General features: G+C 41.4%; 2 protein-coding genes across 3 annotated transcripts in view; one reads left to right on the top strand and one right to left on the bottom strand.

Annotated features, from left to right (window-relative positions):
• Positions 1–6,769: 6,769 nt before the first annotated feature.
• On the top strand, positions 6,770–7,291 carry LOC120590206 (protein tyrosine phosphatase type IVA 1-like). Its single transcript, XM_039847830.1, has 2 exons — positions 6,770–7,098; positions 7,174–7,291. The coding sequence occupies exons 1-2, from the start codon at positions 6,770–6,772 to the stop codon at positions 7,289–7,291; spliced, it is 447 nt and encodes a 148-aa protein (XP_039703764.1).
• Positions 7,292–13,557: 6,266 nt separating this feature from the next.
• Positions 13,558–20,305, bottom strand: part of ME3 (malic enzyme 3) — a 172,036-nt gene continuing 165,288 nt past the window's right edge. For both annotated transcript variants that reach the window (XM_039848267.1, XM_039848268.1), the window contains exons 11-15: positions 20,010–20,115; positions 19,293–19,435; positions 18,587–18,760; positions 15,262–15,360; positions 13,558–13,795 (exon numbers count right to left, since the gene is read on the bottom strand). In XM_039848267.1, the coding sequence (XP_039704201.1) occupies positions 13,634–13,795; positions 15,262–15,360; positions 18,587–18,760; positions 19,293–19,435; positions 20,010–20,115 (684 nt within the window). In that variant the 3' untranslated portion in view covers positions 13,558–13,633. The remainder of the gene's footprint in view (positions 13,796–15,261; positions 15,361–18,586; positions 18,761–19,292; positions 19,436–20,009; positions 20,116–20,305) is intronic.

The raw sequence follows: 20,305 nt of genomic DNA on the forward strand, positions 1-20,305 counted from the left end.
GGGGAATCTGGCTGGCCTGCAGGTGCTGCTACCACCTCTCATTGCCTCACTTGCATTTGCTCTTAAGCTATGCGTCTGTGGAAGAGGAAGATCTTTCTGTTAAAGGACTGATTTTCAGTTAAGGTATAGGTAGGTGGTTCTCGATCAAAAACTTCTTTCAAAACAAGTTTTATCTTCATCCTTATTTTTCCTCTCCCTGCCCTGTCCTACCACCTCAGGTAAAAACGATTAACAACAAAGTAGAGTGAAATCTAGATTTCTGAAATATAAAAGCTAGGAAGTCCCTCAACAATTCGCTTTCTGCCTGCCACATCTTTCTTAGAAAATGGGGAAAGTGTATGTGGGGAGACAGCCAAAACATTGTTTTCCCCTACTACAAGTACAAAAGAGGAATGTTTTGAGCCCTGAACAGTTAAGGGGAAAGTATTTACTCAAATTGATATTAGACAAATTTTGTTGCTAATGTTATCTTTTTCTATGTAAATAAACATGCTTGCTGTTGACTGGGATTGTCTGGGACCTCTCCCCGCAAGCTTCCAACATTGCCACTTCCTTCCATTTCCTCAGAAGATCACTCCATGCAGGTCCAGTCATTACTAATCAATATTTAAAGCAATAGCCTTTTCCCAGGACTGCCAGACTTGCTTGACGTCCGTATCTGTTACATCATTGGAGTATTTCTCTGTCTCTGATATATAATAAATTACTGCAATAGTGTTGTATTAAGTTTTTAAAAAATACTTTAGGTAATTTTGATATGTTTAGGTGAACAGATTTAACTTTATAGACATTTTTTACTGTACAAACTACACTTATAATTTATCATTATTGGTAGCAGTACTAACTTTTACCATGTGCTAAGCACCAAGCTGAGTTCTGGTGACCTGGAGACTAAAACCTCATCAACCCCTGCAGAGGTGAGATGAGACCAGAAAATCTCCATGTAACAAGGTAAATACCTAATAGCTCTTCATTGTTTGTTAAGGAAGAGGGAGGTGAAGCTCTTGTAGGCAGTTAAGCCTGGCACAGAAAAGGAAAGCTTTTGGAGATGAGGCCTAAGCTGGATTTTTAAGGATAAATAGGGAATAACTAGGTGAAGAGTAACGAGGGGTCATGGCAACAGAGGGTCCTGTTAAAATCCTCTGGAGAATGTATATTTGTTTGTTTGTTTGTTTGTTTGTTTGTTTTAAGCAAGCAAAATCTTGAAGATCAGAGTGCAAGTTCTGTCCCACATTCCGTGGGTTGTATTTATAATGTCTGTTAAATTCTCCAAGCCTGTGCTTCTTTGGATCTGTTTTTTATGTGCAGCTTGGGAGTAAACCTGAGACTTGTTTTGATGCATACATAGAATTAAAAGATTTCTAGCTCTCTCCTCTCTGGAATTTCTCTCACACTCTCCAGTCCCCTATTCCCAGTCCTCTGGCTATAAAGCCGGGGTTTTTTTTTCAGAGTTTTGGCTCCCTTTACTCTCTCACAGTTGGGCCGACCTTGAGATGAAGCAATGAGAGACAAGTCAGAAAAATGTAACAGGGACTCTTCCCACACTCTCTGACCACAGGAGTCCCTTTTCTTGGTTCCTCTGGCCCAGAAGACAAGCTCTCTCAGGGTCTTAGATGCTTCCAGTGCTACCACTGGCACAGCTGCCCGCTGCTGCTGGGCAGCCTCGTGACTGCAGCTGGTCTTGGGGCACCCCAGGGAGGTAAAAAAAGGGGTGGGGGAAGGCATGATCTTCACTCTTTCCATTTCTCAGGGGCCCCTTTTCCTAGTTATCTGACGAGAAAGTGGGGATTTCTCTTCAGTTTATGCTGTCTGCGTAGTTCTCCATCTCAGATTATCCTCAGGTCAAAGCCAGAAGAGGAGTAACTTTGCCAGTAAATTCATCACTATGCTAGTCATTCTTTAAGTTTTGACTTCCTTACCCAGTCACCCTGCTATTGTTTACTTTTCAGAGACCACAGGTAGTTGCTTTTTATTTTCTGTTCAGTTACAGTCAGTTGGAGAGAAATGCTATAGTGGGCTTGCTCTGTCTTGGCCAGCACTGAAAATCTCTCATGGTTTTGAGTCTTTATCCTTCCTCCTTTCACCTTTTGCCTAAATCAGATGGCACCTCAGGCCTTTCATTTAAACTTTATTAGTTAGCATAAGGCTTTAACCAAGACAGAAGTGCATTTTTCTCTCAAGAAACTGTCAAAAGGTAAATAGTCCAAGATGGCAGGGTGGCTCTACTACCTTCTCCTGTGGTTCTACCACTGGGTCAAGTCAGCTGCTCCAGTTCTCATCATTTACCAATTAACAAATAGGAAGAAAAGGGCAGGAGAGCAAGTGTGCTTTTTTTTTTCCTTTTAAGAGTATAACCTGGAAGTAACATCATTATTTCTCCCCATATCCCATTAGCTGGAATTGAATCACATGGCTACACCACACTGCAAGGAAGCTTGGGAAATGAAGTCTCTAGCTTAGTGGCTATATGTCTAGTGAAATACTCAAAGACTGCTAGTACTAAACATAGGGAAAATGGATCATAGTGGAAAACGGTCTGCCATATCCTGAAATTTTTTGTGGGGGAGGAATGGAGCTATAAAATACCAAACGATGCTAGCTAATATATTTTTTAAATCTTTAAAAAATGTAAAGCTACAAGATAAGTCTCCAGAGGCAACACAAAATGGGAGCAAGAATCCAGAGAAGCAAGCAGCAACTAATTACCAATGATCTATGCCTTTTAAATTAATGCTAAAGATAAATTTTTATTTTGAAATAATTTCAAATTTAGAAGATTCAAGAATAGTAAAAATACCATTCCCACCCTCCATGCCCCCAACTTCCATGGAACTAAGTTAAGAGCAAGTTGGTGACATAGGCCCTATCATTTCTGCATACTTAGAGTATAGTGCCTTACAAATAAGGATATTCTCATAAAACCACAAAATAACCAACAAAATAAAAAAATTTGACAGATTCGTTATTCTCATGTAATTCAGTCTCAGTTCAAATCTTGCCAATTGTCCCAATAATGTCCTTTTCTGTTATATTAAGTTGCCATTATCTCCTTAATCATCTTCAACTTAGAACAGCTCTTAAGCTTTACTTGACTTTCATGGCTGACACTTTGTAAGATTTTGGTCCTTCCATTTGGAGCTGTCTGATTTTTTCCTCCTGATAAAATTCCCGTAATTTTTTTTGGGGGGGGGCAGGAATATCACAGATGTGATGCTATGTTCCTTGTACTCCATCCCATCAGACATACACAATTCAGTTTATCCCATTATTGATCATGTCAACATTAATCATTTGATTAAGTGATGCCTGCAGGTTTACTACTATAAAGTTATTTTTTTTTTCTTTTGTGAGCTTTTTTGCGGTAGGTACTTCTGAAATACATTTCCCATTCTTTATCAATTTGCATCCATTAGTTTCAGCATCTACTGATGTTTCTTTGCTAGGTGAATAATTGTGATGACGATTGCTAAATACAGACTTTTAAAAATTCTCCATTCCTGCTACATGTATTTGTTGATGTTCTACTATAAGGCTTAATGTTTGCTTCTCCCTATTTATTTATATTAGTACACATTTTAGGATTTATATTTTATTCAGTGAGTTTTAATCCATTCCTATCATTGGTATACAATTTGTGGCCAGTGGTAGCCCTTCGGTGTGGCTTCTATGTTTTCTGTTTTGCTTTAAATAATTAATCTTAGAATGGTTTTAGAGAGTTTTCTGTATACTCTTCACCCAGTTTCCCCCACTGTTAACATCTTACATTTCTGTGATACATTTGTCACAACTAAGGAATCAATAGTGGTACTTCACCATTAACTAAACTTCACACTTTATTCAAATTTCACTAGTGTTTCCCTAATGTCCTGTTTTTGGTTCCAAGATCCTATTCAGGATATCACTTTACATTCAGATGTCAGGTCTCTTTAGCCTCCTTTGGTCTGTGTTCTATGTCCTTTTGTCACATTCTTATTATTCTTTGAACACTTCCTTATTTTATGCCATAACAAGATGTTTCAGGCTACTCTTGTGCTTTTCTTGCCCTAGCTCTGGAATCAGCTATTTCTCCAAGGAGACATGGTTTCCTTTCATGGAGAATCGTATTAAGAAACCTTGATCTGATTGCTTGTTGTTCTCATTACTATGTGATGTCATTGCTTCAGGCCCTCTCTGCTCTCTGCAGGTAAAGCAAGGGAATTCACACACACACACACACACCCCTCTATATAGCTATATATATATTGAAAATTATGAGTTCACACAAGTACAACCAATTCCAATTCGAAATTCTATTTTTTTCCCTTTCTATATTTGTAACTCCTGTCTGACAGTGAGAAACTCGATTCTGATTATCCTCAGTGTATTACTGGGTAATCCGTTATGTAATCTCTGATCAAGACTGCCATCTTCCATATATATGTCCCCTCTACTCTGTTTGGGCTCTGACAGCCTGCACCAGGCCGCCACCCTTGCTTGAATGCCTTTCTCCCTCCTCTTTATACTGTTATCTTCTGCATATCTACCTACTGCACAGACAATTGCCTTGCTCTGCCCCATCTAGTGGGCTGAGTTATTAAATAAGAAATGAAGGAATAAAAAAGGAAGAGTTAAAGAGGGAAGGAAGAGGAAAGAAGGGAGAAATAGGGCTTTATTGTGATGAGCTATGCAAAGGTCAGGAAACAAAGCCTTTTTAGAAAATTCTATAGCTATTAGAGGGGAAACCTGAAGACAAGGAATATCTTCAAAGGGCTGAGAAAATGTCAGTGTAGAATTGTATATCCAGCAATACTATTAAGAATGAAAGCTAAATAAAAGATTTTTAGGAAAAAACAAACAAACAAACACACACTTATTATAAAAACCAAAGGGAAAAAAGTCTACCAACAATAAGAAATGAATTTTCCAACAATGAGAGAATGCATATTTTTAAGATTATATAAAATATTTATCAAAAATGGTTATATACGAGGAACTACAGGACTCTCCTAAAGGATTAAGGAGGATAATGAAAGGGTAGAGATGCAAGAAGGAATAGTGAGCAAAGAAATTGATGACATATTTGGCAAATTGAAACAAACATCGATTTTTTTAAAAAACAATGTATTTTATGGGTTAAAAATTCTTGTCAAAATTAAAAGTTAAAGCTTGTTGAGTTCATTCAAGAGGTGGGAAAAGATTTTGAATGTTTGACTTTTTCTAAGCTATTTAAGTATTGAAAGAATAGAAATAAGGTATATAATAGGCCATATGTATTGGAGGTAGACTTTAGAGAATTACATGATTCAAATCCCAGCCCTGCCATTTGCTAGCTGTGTGACCTTGGGCAAAGAACTTTTCTGTGCCTAAGGTTTTGTGTGTGTGTGTGTGTGTGTGTGTGAATGGAAATAATACTAGTACCTAATTCATCGGGTTGTATCAAATTTATGAAAGCCATGTAGATTTAAAACAGTGTCTAATCTATAATACTGCTAAGAAGTTTTAAGCACAGTTACAAATTTCCAAAACAGTAGAGGGAAAATAATGGATTTATAGGAGGAAAAACCCCAATCCAAAAGCAATCAAGACAGAATAAAAAAGAAATACAGAAGTATGACAAATTGCACAAAATGAGAGCAAAAACATGCAAATATAGTAATAAAATAACACAATGTAATGTAAAATAATAGAATAAAGTAAGGTAAATGGACCAAATTCTTCAGGTAAAAGATGAAGTTTGTCAAACTGGATTGAAATAAAGCCTAGTAATACGTTGTTTGAAAGAGATATAGCTAAAACACGAAGCCAATGGAAAAAGATAGGCCAGAGTCAATGGATGGGATTCTTCTTCCACCATTCCCTTCCCCTCTGGTCTTAGCCTACTCCCATGTCTCTCTTTAACCTCTTCCAGACTTTATCTCCTACCATCCCCACTCCCATGTCCCTGTTTGGCCCTTTTATTCTCTAATGTTGGGCGAAGAGGATGCTCAGGTTCCAGCACTTCCCCCTTGGTCAACAGGTTCACACAGGATTTAGCCAAGGTGATTCCTGTGGGGGGCCGGGCTCCCACCCTCGCTTTTTAGTTCTGCCTCTCCCACCCGCCAGGATTGGTGAGGCGGAGCGCACATCACCTCGATATAAAAGAGAAGGCTCGTGATGCAAGCTTGCCTCAGCGCCTGCGCATTGGATCCCTTGAGGCTGGCGCACTGTTAAGCTCGGTGTCCCGCCGTCGCCGCTGCTCCGCGAGGACCACTACCGCTCCCTGCTCTGCAGCTACTGCCAGTACCTGTGTTGCCCCCGCAGGACCAGCTGTATGATTAGGCCACAATCTTTAATGAGTAAACAAACTTCTTTCTGTGGTGTTCTTGGTCACGCATTTGTGGAGTTTCTGAAGAGCCCTGGAGATTACTGCCAGGCACAGCATGACCTTTATGAGGACCAGTGAACTGTAGAAATTCATTACTACTACACCAAGAAGCCCCCATAAGAGCGGTTTTCTGGATGCAGACATGCAGAATTGAAATCACCAGAGCTTTTTACTAGATTCTGACCTAGGCGGGGTAAACGTCGGTGCACCTCCTTTCCATTGACTCAGTATTACTGTTCCGAAGGGTTGCTTCTTGTTAGGAGGTTCATTTCATTTCCTATTACTCCCAATTTCATATTCAAACCATTGAGAAATTTGGGAGGAGTATATTGGAGTAGACTTCAGTTTCTTTACATCTTTTCCGTATTCAAAATTAAAAAAAATTTTTTTCCATAACTGTATTGCGTGTTTTTTAACTAAATTAATATGGTTCCAATGAACCACCCAGCCCCTGTGGAAGTCACATACAGGAACATGAGATTTCTTATTGCACACAATCCAACCAGTGCAACCTTAAACAAATTTATAGAGGAACTTAAGAAATATGACGTTACCACAATAGTAAAAGTGTATGAAGCAACTTATGATACTGCTCTTGTGGAGAAAGAAGGCATCCAGGTTCTGGATTGGCTTTTTAATAATGGTTCATCACTGTCTAACCAGATTGTTGATGATTGGTTAAATCTTGTAAACATCAAATTTCGTGAAGAACCTGGTTGTTGTATTGCTGTTTACTGTGTTGTAGGTCTGGGGAGAACTCCAATGCTTGTTGCTCTAGCCTTAATCAAAGGTGGAATGAAAAATGAAGATGTAGTACCGTTTATATGACAAAAACGGTGTGGAACTTTTAACAGCAAGCAACTTTTGTATTTGGAGAAATATTGTTCTAAGATGCAGCTGCACTTCAAAGACACCAGCGGTCATAGAAACAAATGTTGCATTCAATAAAACTTGGCTGCCTGATGCTGTTGCCTTAGGAGTGGAAACTGAGACAGGACTTAGTGTATCATACATATTAGCCAACATCAGAATTACAGCCTCTATGTTTGGTTTACTACTTATCCCATGCCAGAAACAATATGTAAGAAATCAAGAGATTAGATGCCAAAATACTCAGCACAATACTTCTATATTTTTAGTACCATACAGAATTAAAATCCTAGGAATTGTGGACAGCACTGTAAACCATATGTAGTTTATTCCTTCTCCTTGTATGTCTACTTTATGTTTACCACCTCACATGAATACCAGTATACAGCATGTTTGTGCAACAGTTGATTTTGTTAGATTCTTACCAAAACTAATGGTGATTATTTAACGTCTTTCTATAAATCTCATTTTGTGCTGTTATGAAAACCACCATTTTGAAAAAAATTACAAATGTCTGGTTGAAAATTCATGTAAAGTACACATTGTACAGAAGCACATGTGTGTACTGTCTTCAGATAAAAAAGCCTCACAGTTAATGTTTACACCTGGGATGCAACTTAGAGAGGAGGGCTTGAAAACAGAATAGGATGAGGCTATGAAATACTTCTAGCAAAATGTTGCCTTTGTCTTGTGTAGGATATATAGACTAGGTCCTTTTATTTAATAAACATTTTTTAAAGGTAGAGATGCTTTATAGCTAAAACATTTTTAAATTATAAAATTTAGAAAATCTAAGAATTCTTTGTCATACCTATTAGAAGTTGTTTGTTAACTCCTATTTTTGTTTCAAGTATGATATTTTTTTCTTGTCTTCCAAACCAAAAAAGAAGTAGGTTTCTACCAATAAATTGATCAGACATCTAATATTGTATATGCTTTTTGAACTATGTAATTTTACATTTGGATACTTGGTACTTTGTTTTATTATATAATTTATAAAATGGCAATATGTATTAATGTTAGTTTAACTATATATTCATTCTGTCTGGAAATACATTTCTGCAGGAGAGATAATGTCTCTGTCACCATTCACCAGTTAGTATAAGAGCTTAAATACATAAATAATGAATTGTGAGAGAAACTTTATCTAAGCAAGACGGTACGGCTATACTAATTTTAGTAAAAGAAGCAAAGGCATGACTAGAGATAGACAAAATCAATATTTCAAGTTTCGATTGTTCCAAAATATATAAAACAAATATGGAGAGAACTACAAGGAAAACGTTTACCATAGTGGTGGGAAATTTTAGTTTCCTTTCAGAAACAAATCAGATATAGATTTGGACAAAACAATAAACTTGATTCCATGAACAACAGGAAGGATCTATATTTTTTTCAACAGTACCTGAAATATTTTATTGAATTTGACTATATATTTGACCATAAAAATTTCAGCAGATTTTAAAATATTTGAATAATACGAATAACTTTTCTGATTACAATTCAATTAGATTAGGAAAAAAATTAATACCCACAGACTTGGAATTTTGAAAATCTGTCTAGAGACTTCCATTTCCAGGTACGGTGTAGTAGATCATGGCAGCCCAACACCCTTGCACCAACCAGAATAATACATATGTTTAAAGACGTGAGAGCTGTGAAAGCAACAAGGACTAGGTGAATAGGAATTCTGGAGAGGGAGTAGCCCTGCTGAGACGAGTGGCCATTTTGTTCTCTGGCAGTATTTCCTGATTCTGGACTTGGACCAAGGCTCAGGCTTGGTTCATGCAGAGGGAAAGAGAAACCCAGCAATGCTTTGGTGGCCATGTGGGGCTGGTGCAACAGGCTGGAAAACTGAGAATCTTGGCGAGTTTCCTCTTGGCCTATTGCAAGTTGTGTTCCTCAGGAAGCAAATACTGAACCTGGAATTTGCATTTGGAGGTTTACTGGAGAGTCATCTCAACAAAATTTGTGGAAGCAAGAGAACCAGGAAATGGCAGAAGAAGTTGAGTGGTGATACATATAGTTGCAACAGTGGCATCAGCCTATCTTGTATGAAGTTCTGAAGCTGGGATGACCATTTAGGAATGTCCCCAATAGAGGTAAGGGGGTTGGGCCTTTGAATTTGAATCAACCAGTCGTTGGATGCAGGCTGTCCCTGGGGATGTCCCTTGGATGAAGCGTCATCTTTCAGTCAAGTGCAGTTCTCAAGGAGGGATGCACTTATGGAGCCTTCAGATGATGATACCCCTGGCAGCTGGGGGAATGAGTGTTGCAGATGTAAAGGGATCTAGGTAGTGCAACCACAGCATCTACTCTTCTAAATGACACTTGCTGAGTTCTGGGGCTATGTGAGGGTCTGGGGAGTTAGAATGAAGATTTTTAAAAGACAAATGGAAATCTCCCTTAATCTCATAGTGCTAAGGAGAAAAAGTCTTGCTAGAAGAAGAGATTCCAACCCTCATCAACACTTATTGTCTTGTCTTTTTTATTATAGCCATTCTGGTGAGTGTGAAGTGATATCTCATTGTGGTTTTATTTTCCATATAACTAATGATGTTAAGCATCTTCTCCAGTGCTTGTTAGCATTCACATATCTTTTTCAGTAACAGTTGATTCAAATATTTTGCCTCGTTTTTCAACTGAATTTTTGCTGAATTGAAAACTTCATGTATTTTGGATCCAACACTGTTTTCAGATACATAATTTGCAAATATTTTCTCCCAGCCTATTGCTTATCTTTTTTTTTTTCTCTTAATGGTGTATTTCAAAGGGCAAAAAGTTTAAATTTGATGAAGTACAATTTATCAATTTTTTAAATGAATCATGCTCTTAAAATGCGTCTAAGAATTCGGTCACAAAGATTTTTCTGCTATATTTTCTTCTAGAAGTTTTATGGTTTTAGCTCTTACATTTAGGTCTTTGCTCCATTTTGAGTTAATTTTTGTGTATGGTGTGAAGTAAATGTCTAAATTTTTTTTTTTTTTGCATGTGGATATCCAGTTGTTACAGCATCATATGTTCAAAAGACTATCTTTTACCCCATTGAATTATCTTGAGAGCTTTGATGAGAAATCAATTTACCATAAATGTAAGCACTTATTCATGAATTCTCAATTTTGTTCCATCGATTGACATGACAACACAGTATCGATCGATATAGCTTTATAATAGTAGGTTTTGAAATTGGTTAGCATACTTGGTTATTTAAAAAAAAATGGCTATTCTAGGTCCTTTGCATTACCATATAAATTTTAGAATCAGTCTGTTGATTTTTACGAAAAAGGCCTGCAAGGATTTTGATAGGTATAGTGTTGAATTCATAGGTAATTTGGAGATAATTGAAGTCTTAACAATATTAGTCTTTAAGTCCATGAACATGAAACACTCTCATTTATATCTTCAATTTCTATCAGCAGTGTTTTATAGTTTTCAGTGTACAAGACTTGTACTTCTTAAATGTCTAAGTATTTTTTTGGAATATTATTGTGAATAAAATTGTTTTAATTTTATTTCTAGATTTTTTGCTGCTAGTGTGTAAAAATACGATTGAGTTTTGTATATTGATTTCGCATCCTATAACCTTTCTAACTCATTGGTGGGAGTCGGGGGAGGGGGAGAGAGACAGAGAGACAGAGACAGACAGAGAGAGAGAAACACTATTTTATTCTCTACAGGATTATGCCATCTGTGAATAAAGGCAATTTTACTCTTCCTTTCCAATCTGGATGACTTTCATTTCTTTTTCTTTCTTTATTGAAATGGCTAGACGCTCCATGTTACTAGAAGTGGTAAAAACAACATTTTTGCCTTGTTTCAGATCCTAAGGAGAAAGTATTCATTCTTTCACCATTGAGTATGATGTTAGTCTTTGGTTCTTCATAAGGTCGAGGATGTTCTTGCCTATTCCTGGTTTGTTGACAGTCCTATCGTAAATGGGTGTTGCATTTTTTTTCAAATGCTTTTTCTATATCCATTGACATAATCTTGCAGTTTTTGTCTTTCATTCTGTTAATATCATATATTACCTTGACAAATTTTTAAATATTAAAACAACTTTACATTCCTGGGACAAATTACACTTGCTCACTTTGTGTAATCCATTTATATTGATGAATTTGGTTGCTAATATTTTGTTAATTTTGCATTTATATTCATGAAGGATATTTGTCTATAGTTTTCTCTTCTCGTGTTGTCTTTATTTGGGTTTGATACCAAGGTAATACCAGTATCACAAAACTACTTGGGAAGTGTTTCCTCCTCTATTTTCTGAAAGAGTTTGTGAAGGATTGGTATTGTTTCTACTTTAAATATTTGATAAAATTCAGCAATGAAGACATCTGGGCATGGGGTTTTTTGTTTTTTTGTTTTTTGGTTTTTTTTTGGTGGGGGGATTTTAAATTTTAAATTCAATTTCTATACTTGTTATGGGATTTCTGCTTTAGTTTTTGCTCACTTTGGATTTTGTTTGCTTTTCTTTTTTTAGTTTCTTGAGGAAGCTTATGTTACTGCTTTGAGACCTTTCTTTCCTGATTTAAAACTATAAAATTTCCCTCTAAGCACTGCTTTAAGTACGATACATTAATTCTGATTTTTTTCCACTCAATTCAATACATATAATTTACCTTGTGATTTCTTCTTTGAACTATGGGTTATTTAGAAATGTATTACTTAATTTTCAAATAATTGGAAATTTCTCATTTTTTTCCGGTTGTTGATTCCTCTTTTAATTATTAATCCTTTCCTTCATGGAGTCAGTTGCATGTACAGCAGCACAGGCCTGGAAGTGCAGATGTTTAGTGACAGGCAGATGTTCAGTGTGATTGGACAAAAGAAATGTAATTTGTATCTTCTTTTTGTCTTGGGCAGTATAGCTAAAGTTTGTTGATTTAGTTGATCTCTTTAAAGAACCTGTTTCTGTTTCATGAATTTTCTCTACTATTTTTCTTTTCTATTACATTGAGTATAAAGGAAGTATTGTTGGGGTACAGGGGAAGTTGTGGGACAAGATATAGAAAAGATTGTATAAAAGGTCCCCTGGTGTTCAGAGTGCAACTTCACTCTTCAGACTCTCTTCTAAAGAGTTTCTCATCCTCTAAGAGCCCAGGGATTATAGAACAGGGATGTTTTCTCAGGATATTCTTAGCTGAGCATCAGCACCAAGGAAGCAGGTATTAGAAGGATAAGACCTGGGCAAGGAGTGAGTGGTATCTCTGCTAATTACTCTTCTAGGATCCCATAGTCCACCAGTGAGAGGTGACCATGTAGGACCTACTCATAGTGGGCAGTGGGGATCTTGAGGCTGAGCTGGCAGCTGGGGCGGGCAGCAGTAGGTCCCTAAGCATGGCTTATTGTTTTCTGTGTTATACAATGAAGTTAGAGGTTGGAAGCTGCCATCCTGATAGGTTTTAGCAATTTAGCAAGTCTTTGATTGGAAGGGCCACAGGCTCACCCCCCACCCCATTGTAGACTCTGTTAGACACGAGGGAAGGAAGTCTACCTATGGTTGAACTTGGTCTAAGAAACACCCAGGAGAGACAGACTGACACCATTCTATAAGAAAATTGCTTTCATTTGATGAATTATTTCAGAGAGTGAAGGGTGAAAGTGAGTGTGTCCCAAAGCCAGGAAGAAGAAATGAAGTCTCTCCTAGAATTCCCCACGGTGCTCTTTCCCTCACTGCCTCTCTTCCTCCTCATCCCTTGGCTTGCTGACCCTCCCCACCCACGTTCCTCTGGTTTTCCTTTTAGTAATAACCAAAAAAGAATGTCTAATTCTCAGCAATCTAAAGGGCAGTGACCATTTCTGGCTGTTACTAAGCTGCCTCCAGTGACTCAGTCCCCGCACCCATCTGAGACTTGGAGGGTGTGTAGTCCTCCAACAGGGATTAAACCATGCTTTTTGGCCAGTGGCTGCCTTCACATTCCTCATTTCCCCATGACTCCTCCCTATCCTTCACTCTGGGACCCGGTGCAAACACTGCTCCCCCTGAAGCCTTATCTTATGTCCTCATAGGAAGTATCCTCTCTCTTCTCTGAGCACCCTTGACCTTTATCTGTCCTTTTTTTCATGGACTTACCATTTTCTCCTTTGTGGCAAAATGAATCATGTCCATATCTCATCTCCTTCACTAGCCCATGTGCCCTGAGAGGCAAGGTTCTAGGCAGGATTCTAGATTTCCCACCAGGGCTAGCCAATAGTTGGCAGTTAAAAGATGAAGTTCTTGGGAAGGAAGTCAGATGAGGGTTATAGAAAAGTGTACTCAGGGCCTTCAGGGATAAAGCACTCATTCATTGTATGCCTCACACCAGAAGGTTCAAAGGAAAAACACAGTGACAAGGATGGCCATTTTGGAATCCATTTATATTGCCAGTGTTACTCTGGGCTTCGTCTTGCCCCACACCAGCCTTTGAGACTGCATCAGACCGTCTGAACATTCATGGCTTCCTTGGGCCAAGCGTAGCTGTCCACTGTAAAGGAATCATATTCTGGAGTGTAGACCAGGGATCTTACAAAAGCCTCCTTGTCCTTGGGCTCTGGGTAGTAGGAGGCTAGGTTGTGTTTGTACGCGAAGTCGAGAACCTAGGGAAAAACATGTTTGGCTGAGGAACCGGACCCGAGGAGAAACCTGCCTAAGGGCCCTTCCTTGGGAGCCTGTGGAAGGGAACCTACCCTGCAGAACCAGACATGTGCCTCTCATGAGCTGTGGCCCATGAAGCTACTGGATAGGAAGAACGTTGAGCCTTTTGCCCAGATAGGAAGCTGTGACACAGTGGAATAAACACTGGGCCAGGGTCAAGAGCTCTCAGACTAAAGTTTGCCTCTGCTTCCAACTGTCTGTGGGTCCTCAGGAGTGACATTATCTTTGCTGAACCTCAGCTTACTCCTCTGTAAAGGCGGGCATGAGACCTTTCTCTAGAGTGGTGTGAGGGTACAGTTAGGTAAGAGGCAAGTGTTCAGTGCCTGATATTGCCCCCCTCCAAATGTGGGTTGAACTGAAAGACCAGCCTGGACTTTGTTCTTTGGGTACTAGATTTGGCTTCAGAAGAGCATGAATCTAAATATCCCCAAAAGGCAGGAACTGGACAAGGGGGAGCTGAACTGTTGGTCTTGAGGGTTGAGTCTGGATCCTGCGCTGAACAGCTCATGGGAAGCGAGTGCTATTGTGCAATGCATTTTCTGAAATTATTCTAAACACTGATTATAGAAAATGTGTTTTATATATATATGTGTATATATATATATATACACACACACACACACACACACACACACACATACATATATACACACACACATACACACTAATGGAAATAATACTATATAATAAACCATCATGTAGTCATCATCCAGATTCAATAGTTACCAATGTTGGGCCAGTCTTTATTACAACATGTTCTGATTCTTTGAAAACCCATCATCTCTGCATGGTCTCTAGGGTGACATTTTTCCTCGGACTAGTCCATGAACATGATCACCCCACGGCCCAAACATTCTAAGAGAAAGGAGAGGAATGAGCATCTACTCTGGCCAAAAAGGCACTGAGTGTGGAGCTTTCTTGTTGTTCTCTTTTAATCTTCTCCAGAACTCTGGGAGAGAGGAATTACTGGCCCTTTGGAAAAAGAAGAAACTAAGGGACGTGCAGGGAAGGACCCAGGTGACTCCGCTGCTGTCTGGCAGAGCCAGGACCCCACAGCTTGAGCTCTCATGGTGCTATGTAAGCTGACCTTTCTGTATCAATGGACACTTATGATTCATTAAATAAAAATTCCACCCACATTCCGGTCCACAAAGCTATGGACTTTGATGACCTTTCTGCCTGGTGCTTGAGGGGAAAGCTAGGATCATTCCCAGAAGTAGCCTGAGTGGGCGTTGTGGGTGGGGCTTGAGCTGCAGGCAGGAGTTTGTCACCCAATCTCTGGGTTGTATGCAGTGCAGCCAAAGATGCTCAGGATGTCGCCACAGCGGCCACCCCCTCAGCCCTCCTCAAGTCACAGAGAGTCGAAGAGCCTCAGTACCCATATTACAGGGGGTAGGGTGCCCCTTACCTTGATGGCGATTCTCAGAGACACATCTCGGATGGTGCTGAGTGGTGGGTACAGTCTCCCCTGGGACAGATGCTGCTCAGAGACCTCTTGGGCAATTTGCTGGAGAGAAAGAACCAAGAAGAAAACCTCAGTTTCTGCCTTCCCAAAACAAGCCCAAACCATTAAACCAGAGACTCCCTTCACCCCTTGTCGGTGGCCAGTCTCTGCAGTTCTCACTGTTGTCTCTGCTAACACGTGGTTCCAGGGGAGTTTAAAGCTTGGGCTTAAGCAAAGACACATCCTTTCTGTACCATGAGACTGGCTGAGGCTCTCTGAATGCTAAAGGAAAATCACTAAGACCAAGATGAATAATCTTGTGGCTTGCAAAGCAGACTCTGGGATACCCCCTTAGCTGGTCAAGCCTGTTGTGTAGAGAGATCCCTGAGTCCCTCACCTTCTGAGTTCTAGCCTCTCCCACGTGCTTAGTAACATCCTGGGTGCCCATCTAGACCATCTTGTCACTCTGTGTTTAGGGTTCCTTGAACTCCTTTTCAGCCCTGGTTCTAAACTGAGGAAAATCTCCTTCTTCAGTAAGTGACATCACAAATGGGCCTTATGCTTTATATGAATCAATGCCCAAAGCGCGTCATCCCGAGAACAGTGCCTCCCATGTCTTCCCTCCTCCTTCAGAGCCTGTCTCTGAGGGCCAGCTCCCCACTGCATGCCGCATCCTCCCACCTCCGGCACTGCTGCTCAGCCAGCCCTGCAGAACAGCCTCTTTGATGTGGTGGCTCTTAATCTACTCCCACAAGGTCTTCTGGTGTCAAATTTAAATTTGGGAAAAGCCATAGTGCTCTCTGAGAACTGCGTGTCCCAGAATGGGCAAGGCAAAGGAGCTGGTCTTGCCTCAGAGTTTGGCAGACGTTAGGGAAGCGGGCCTCCCCACCTCTCCTTTTCATTCAGTCAAACATTCGCTGAGCTCTATGATGTGCCAGGTTCTGTGCTAGGTGCTCAGGATCTACTGTGGAGAAGCTATACAGTCTTTTCTCTCCTGGAGACTGGTGTCAGTGGAAATTAAAATTATAACAATTATAATGAGATGAAAGCAAGGAAAGGAAACATACAGACATAGAGGATGCAGGGCCCAGTCTGCCATTTACAGGAAAGGCCCCCCGGAAGAAGTGATATAAGCTAAGGCCTGAAGGGTAAAATCTGAATTACTCGAAAAGGGGAGGGGGAATAGAACATGCAAATTATTGGCAGTGAGAGAAGAGAGAACGAGATTAAAAAACAACATTGGATAGGTTGATGGTAGGGAGAGGCTAAAAGTGAGGCTGGAGAGGAAAGAAAGGCCTGGCGATGGAAGTGCCTTGTATGGGAAACCATGTGAAAAAATTTGGACTTTATCCTTAAAGCACCGAGGAGCCACACAAAGGTCTGAAGTGAGGACAGAGCCTTGGCCTGCTCTGGGTTTGGAAGGGTTCTCTTTGTGGCCATATAGAATAGGGACTGATTAGAGCGGAGGAGGATCTCCATGGCTAGCATCCGGAAAGATTAAACAGCAGAGTGAAGAGAAACATCATGTATGTGTGGTCACTTCTAAGATGTTGGGCACTGGTAATGCTCTGTTGCAGCTTGGAGTCACATTGCCTGGGGTCACCCTGGCATGGCCACTCACGTGCCCAGTGACTTTGAACAAGTTGCTTAAACTTTCTGTGCCTCACTTTCCTTGTCTATGACACGGATAATCACTATACTTATTTTACAGAGTTGTCAGGGCGAAATGCATTTGTGCGTGTAAATCTAAAACACATTATTTTTTTTTCCATAGGAAAAACATTCAACTTAAATTGTCTTAACTAAAAACACTCTTTTTAGAAATATAACTTGTCAGGCCTTGAAGACCAGAATGTCGGCTCCTAGAGGGGTGGGACCTTGTCCTGCTCATAGCAGGTGATTAATAAGTAGATTGAGGAGAGGTTCCTGTGTAACTGACGGACACTGTTCTTATAATGATGGGGCTGAACCATCCCACGCACAGGGAAGGAGGCGGGGGAGAGGGTGTAGATGTCTCTGGGGGCTACATAGAAAGGCTCTAGCAACCATGGTTCTGCGCAATGGGCGAATTTGCTTTCAGGCTGAATCCAAGCAGGAAGTGGCTCTACCCTACCAACAGGAGTTTTAAACTTTGCCTGTGGCCATAGGACAGACACCGCCACCACTAACTATATAGCAATGAGAAAAATACAAACCCAGAATATTTAGACAAAAGGGACAGAGAACCACGGCACAAAGCCGTAGCCAGTGCGCACATAGTTTGGGATAGGCCGAAAAACCTCCAGGAGACATTATCTGCATGGTGTTGCAGAGCTGGTACTCAACGACCAAGATGTAGTAAAAGGAAGCTGGTACATGAGGCAGGTCTTGGTAGGACTCATAGAAGCGGGCTGGACAGAGCTGCGTGGAAGCCTTTCCCATGTCTTGCTGGTTTGCGGCTCCCACCAGTGCCATGGTGAGGGGAGAATGCAGATGAATATTAGAAATCACAGTAGAACCTTAGAAGGTCATTGAGGATAAATATATTTAATATTTGTATATAGTTTTGTTAGTTTAACCTCCCAACAGAGACATTCCTATGCCTCAGAGTGAGGTTTAATGTCAAGTGCCTGGCATTTAGTAAGCACTTGATGAAAGTCTTATTATCTGTTATTATTAATAACCATCATTGTGAACATGGGCTATCATTCTTAATGAATTCTTTCATTGTTTTCATCATGTCCGGTCAAGGACCCTTCTGGGAGCTTGAGATAGCTGGAGCAGGTGCACTCCCACACCTCCATATCTGTGCTCAAGATCTGGGTACCTAGAACAGGCAAACCAGAGATGTCACTAATCCCTTTCCTTACAGAAAGCTGCCCTACTGGGGCTTATTCTGCCAGCAATTACCATGGTGACATGGCCAAGACCAGTGGCTGGAAGAATCCATTGCCTGTCATGGTCCACAAGCCCATTTTCAGATGACTATGATGGCCTCTCTTCTAGGCCTCTAGATGGGCAGTGCTGGGAGGCAGGGAGCAGTACTCGCTGCTAGTGCCCCCTGCTAACACCCCTGCCATTGACTATTTCCCATCCCTCTTAAAAACCCTCTGTGTATTTTGAGAGGAGTTCAAGCCTTGAAGTGATTTTGAGAGAAGCTTTAGGTTCAAGCACTTTGGGGATCCATTGCCAGAATTGGGGGCAAGTGGATAGAAGAGATGAGAGGAGGAATCTTTAGGGGCCCAGTGTGAACTCTGGGGTAGATCACAAGCTCCTTTGGGTGCATGTGAAGGAGCAGGGACAGCGATACCTCTGCTGTCAGGAGGAAGATCTCGTCCGGGATGTGCCGGATCCCGCCGGCGATGACTCCCAGAGCCACTCCAGGGAACACGTAGGCGTTGTTTCCCTGCCCCGGAATGAAGATCCTGCCATCTTCCAGAGTCACGCTCTTAAAAGGACTTCCACTGGCGAAGATCCCTCGGCCCTGGAGGCAGGAAGGAAATCGGAGATGGAGCTTGGAGATCGGTTTGGGGCAGTAATGGTGACCTAGTCTCATCTCCCAGATGTTGGACCCTTCTTCATCCTCTCCCAAATGCTCAGCATCTTGCTGAGTACATTGCACTTGTTCATCTGACCAGAAAACTTAGCTCCACTGAGTCACCTGGTAGCCAAGAAACCGCTGGAAGGTGAGAGTGCACCTTTTCACCTGTGACCTCCTGGGAGGGCCAACCCAGGACATGACAGGTATGCCTGCGCCTGGGTTCTGGTCAAAGCTCTGTGTTATCAGGGGACCTCGAGCAGTATGTGCAAGGGTAAGAGCTTGGGCTTTGGAGTCAGACCTGGGTATGAGGGCCAGCTCCACTCCTTATTAGCCCTGTGCCCTTGGGCAAGTTACTCCATTTTTCTGAACCTGTTTGCTCATCAGCAATGTGGAGATTTTTTCACCCTCATAGGGTTACTCATAGCTATTGTTACTATGTCTGCTCAGCCTGGGGAAGGAAGGATTCCCCGCTGACCTCAGTGACCCGGTAGCACTTCTCAGCCGTGCACTCGGCCTTGCTGGTGGGGTTGCTCAGGGCAAAGATGATAGGGCGCTCGTGGAAGGAGGCCATGTCCCTCAGAATCTGCTCCGTGAAGGCTCCTGCGATGGCGGCAACACCTACAGGGAAAAGGGGGGTAGTGGGGATGCCTACTCTTTATAAACAACCCATTCCTCTCCTGGCGGTAGTGGTGGGGGAACCAGGTGCAACATGAAAGGCTCCTGGGGACAGCACCTGCCATAGGGACAGAGGGAGCAGAAGAGGGTCTTCCTGCTTGAGCTGGCTGAGAGCTCCCATTAATCCCTAAGAGACCACGGGTCCACTGCAGATCCCTGCCCAGTTACAATGCACCTGTGAAGGCATTCCCGGGCATTGTCCTTTAGGATGGGCTCCTCCCCTAGTACAGGGAGAGAGGCCAGGGGGAGGAATTTTCATTTCATCCTGGTTGGAGAGACCAGCCTTATGCTCTTCCACTGCACTGCATAACTCTGCATCATTAAGCCCAACTTGGTGCCTTAGTTCTGTGGTTTTTGTAGTCACTCAATAAAAGTTTGTGGCATTGAATTGGACATGGGATAAGGGAAAGAGCTGTGTTTCTATGGGCCACTTATGCCTCCTTGCTGAGCCTTCGTCTCCATCTGCAAGTTAAGAGGGTTAGCTGGACTGGGCAGTAGGCTGCCTCTCTTTTCCTACCTATGATGGCTGTGGGCTTCACCAGCCTCACCACCTCCTCCAAAGATTTCACTTCAGGATGGTCTTGGGCAAATATCTCCTTCTCATGGTTCAGGTTGCTCCTCCCCTGCAGGGACAGGAAGAACATGAAGCAGCTGTGGTGGTGAGAACTGCTAGGCAGGGGCATGAGTGCACCTGAGACTACAAGAGCATTTCCTGCTGAGCCCTATGCTTTGGTCTGTGCTATCAGAAGCCTTGGGGCCCTGTCTTCTTGAGCAGATTTCCTGGGAGAACTTAAGGATTTTTAGTGTGTGTGT

Source organism: Pteropus medius, unplaced genomic scaffold (assembly GCF_902729225.1).
Source record: "Pteropus medius unplaced genomic scaffold, Ma_sr-lr_union100, whole genome shotgun sequence".
Lineage (NCBI taxonomy): Eukaryota > Metazoa > Chordata > Mammalia > Chiroptera > Pteropodidae > Pteropus > Pteropus medius.

Excerpts from the sequence above, each read along its gene's own strand:
- LOC120590206 (XM_039847830.1), top strand. The coding sequence starts at position 6,770 with ATGGTTCCAATGAACCACCCAGCCCCTGTGGAAGTCACATACAGGAAC. Across the intron at positions 7,099-7,173 it reads TGTGTTGTAGGTCTGGGGAG|AAAACGGTGTGGAACTTTTA; the intron begins AACTCCAATGCT and ends GTTTATATGACA.